General features: G+C 58.7%; 1 protein-coding gene across 1 annotated transcript in view; it reads left to right on the top strand.

The window, feature by feature from the left end:
• The window catches only part of LOC104083048 (avidin-like), a 1,712-nt gene extending 1,586 nt beyond the window's left edge, over positions 1-126 (top strand). Inside the window, exon 4 of the mRNA XM_009586410.1 lies at positions 7-126. Within this exon, the coding sequence (XP_009584705.1) occupies positions 7-126 (120 nt within the window). The remainder of the gene's footprint in view (positions 1-6) is intronic.
• Positions 127-3,224: the final 3,098 nt, after the last annotated feature.

Here is a 3,224-nt window from a genome sequence, read left to right as displayed (position 1 = left end):
CCCCAGCCACTGCTGTGCCAAGCTTTCCTGTACCCCAGGCTGGAGAAGGGAGAGGTGCCACAGGATGAGGCATGGCAGGACCGGGAGGGTGAAATGGGTTTGTCACCGGTGACGAGCAGGGGCTAAGGAGCACCCCTGTGACTTGGCCAGCCCCTGCATCCCAGGTGCGCCCCAGGGTGGGTGACCCCAGAATGGGGCCTGGCCCTAGTCAGACCCCCTCGGGACTCTCCTTGCACTCTCCCCAACAGGGAGAGAGCAGGACACGATGCCAGCACCTGGTGCAGCCTCCGCTACAGGGTGTTGGAGCCTGGGGCATCCCACTCAGCACCCAGCGAGGCAGTGAGGCACTGGGGAACACAGTGCCCCCGCTTGGGTTCCCCCTCTGTACCCTCCACCACAGCACAGGTGACCCCAGCTGTGTGAACCACGGTGATTTGGGGTTCTTGCAGGATTGGCGTCAGCATTTTCACTCGGATAAAATAACAGCAAGCGGGGAAATCCAAGAGGCCCAGGACCGCAAGGAGACAGTGCTTCCCCCAGCCAGGCTCTGCCTGTGCTGACGTACCGCATTTCAGCAGCTCTCAGCCCACAGGTTCATGCTTTCCCAGGCAAATTCAGCGCAGCGTGAAGGCTGGGCACCAGGTGCAAAATAAAGGGTTTCTGTGGGAATGCAGGGCTTGGCTCTGGTTTCTGCCCTGCCTTAAACCCGCAGGGTTTGTTTTGCTCCGCAGCCTCCCTCCCATGGGGAGGCTTTGTGCAGCATCGCCGAGGGCAGCAGGGTCCCCGGGGATGGGGGCTGTCCCATGTCCTCTCCCTGTCAGTGTGCAGCAGTGCTGCACCTGCAAACCTGCTGCTGTGCTGTGGGTAACTTGTCCTTCGGGGTCCCTCCCAAATGTCCCCAGGGGTGTGAGGCAAACCAACAAGTGACCAGGCAGCAGGATGAGGCACAGCCTCAGTGGGATGCTGTGGGCAGCGTGTCCCAGGGCTGCAGGGCAGGGTCCAGGCAGAGCCCTCCCCATGTGAGTGGAGCAGAGGAAGTTTCTCAGGCGCCCGAATACACAGGGTGGCTACAAATGTCTTTTGCAGAGCCGGGAGCCTCCCGTTCCCAGCCCCGGCGGATGCGCTGCAGCGGCCGGCTGCCAACAGCCCCAGGGGTGGGGAAAGCTCCCAAGCAGCCCGTCCCAAGAGAGACCCCTCAGCGCGGCCGTGTCCCCTGAGCAATGCACATGCCGGGGTCTCCAGCCAAGCCCCTGCTACACAGGGTGTAGCCAGGGAAAGGGAAGAGGGGAAGGACACATCTGGCACCGGCTGGGGTGTCTTTTAGAGCACCACAGCCTGACCTCTCTGCTTTCTGCCTCAGACACCTTGCCAAAGCAGTCCCTACATGACTGGCTCCCTTGGGGATTCAGCAGCCCCGGGGCTGAGGTGCCCGGTTTTGGGAGCTGGGGGAAGGCGGTGGCTCCATCGCTGTATTTCCAGCTGCTTTTTTAACCGGATGCTCAGATTTCTGCTAGTTTTTCTGTTTCCACCGATATCCAGCAGCTGGTGCTAGTGGATAAAAATAGGACAGATGCTGACATGGCATTTAGGTTTCCCTTGAAAAGGAGGGTATGTCTTACTTCTGCTGCTGACTAAAATTCCCACCTCTCCAAGAAATCCTGATTCCTTTAAAAAAAAAAAGGAAAACCTGATTCCTTTAAAGCCATGAGCAGGAGGAGTTTTGTACTGGCCACACAGCCCAGGCCCTCCTCGGCAATGGGAAGCAAATTTCACTTCATGCTTTCATAACTTTCCATATGTCACTACCGTGGAAAGGAGATGGCACTACTGACACTCGGGGAGTCACCAAGCAAAAAGAGAGGGTTTCCATTCAGCAACACCCATACAGGACTTGCCAAGGGCTGAGCAGAATATTTTGCCCTGAAAGGCTCATGTTTCTGGTCTGTCGGTGTGCTCCCATGATGCTGATGCAGGCACCTACCGGGACACGCATGGGATACGGGTCGACCGTGGGAATAGCAGAGGGAACACGGCAGGGAGGGCAAGCAGGGACTGTAACACCGACCTAAGGCAGAGTGCGGGGCTGTGTGTGTGTGCAAGCAGCGCCGATGCACACGCAGCCTGCACTCTGATCCCTGCAGCGTGCAAGGGAAATAGATGTCCTGGAGGGTCTGCAGCAAGGAGGAGGAGGAGGGTGGTAGAAATACCAGGCTCCTCCTATTCCTCTGCCTGATGGAAACAAGGTGCAAGCCTCCTCGGCCAAAGGACTCATTCCGGGCATTTTTGTCATCACTGCCCTTTAACCCAAGGTGTGAGGCCCAGGCTAGGCTTCCTTCCTCTTGCCGTCTCAGAGCTGACCACTGTGGGACTGCACGAGAACACAGAAAGCGATGAAAAATAGGAGCCCTGGGGCAGCACAGGCTGAGACCACGGAGCAACCGTCCCCAAAACTCCCAGCGCAGACACATCCCCAGTGCAGTACGGAGACCAGCTCTGGGCTCTGCGATATCCCACCTTCTGCCGCAAGCTTTCTGCACGGAAGGGCTGTGCTGGCTGGTGCAGGCAGAGTCTGGTAGCAGGAGCGTGTGTTCGGCTGCGTTTGATGAGGAGCCTGCTGCGCTTGCCTGGCTCCCTGCCCACTCTCCCAGAGCTATCTCCCTTCCTGACATTTGGCCAAGCAATCCAGACTGCTGCAGAGCGGGGTGCTGACCCCATCGCCCCTGGCCAAACACTGGCTCTGGTGGCCACTCCCTGCTTTGCTGGCAACGCCACCGTGTTTTATTTCAGATGACTCATACAGTATCGATTAGCGTTGGGCCAGGGACTCCAGGTGACATCAGTGGCATTACGCATCCTGGCCCTGAACTGCAAAAAATGAAATGAAAGAGGGGACAGGGTCCTAGACCTTCCCGCCATCATGCACAGCTCCTGGGGAAAAAGCTCCAGCGGTTCCCTGGGGATGCTCACAGGCCAGGGCAGAGCTGCAACCTGATCCTGTTACGAGCATTCCGCTGCCTGTCCTGAGACAGGGCCCGTGGGTGAGCCACCCCTTGACTGTCTCTCCTCCCCAGGCAAAGACACAACATCCAATTTTGTATCATCTCGTTCGCCTGCACGCACACCCTTTGCTTCCCAGGTGGGTTGCACGCGCAGTGCTGCCGGCACCCATCGCCTCGCTGGGCTCTCGCACCCCCAAGCCCCACGCTGGGCTCCACAGCCTGGGC

The sequence above is a fragment of the Fulmarus glacialis genome, unplaced genomic scaffold (assembly GCF_000690835.1).
Source record: "Fulmarus glacialis isolate BGI_N327 unplaced genomic scaffold, ASM69083v1 scaffold6651, whole genome shotgun sequence".
NCBI classification, from domain to species: Eukaryota; Metazoa; Chordata; class Aves; order Procellariiformes; family Procellariidae; genus Fulmarus; species Fulmarus glacialis.
The sequence above is the reverse complement of the archived record's forward strand: the minus strand, read 5'-3'. Positions and strand labels throughout refer to the sequence as shown.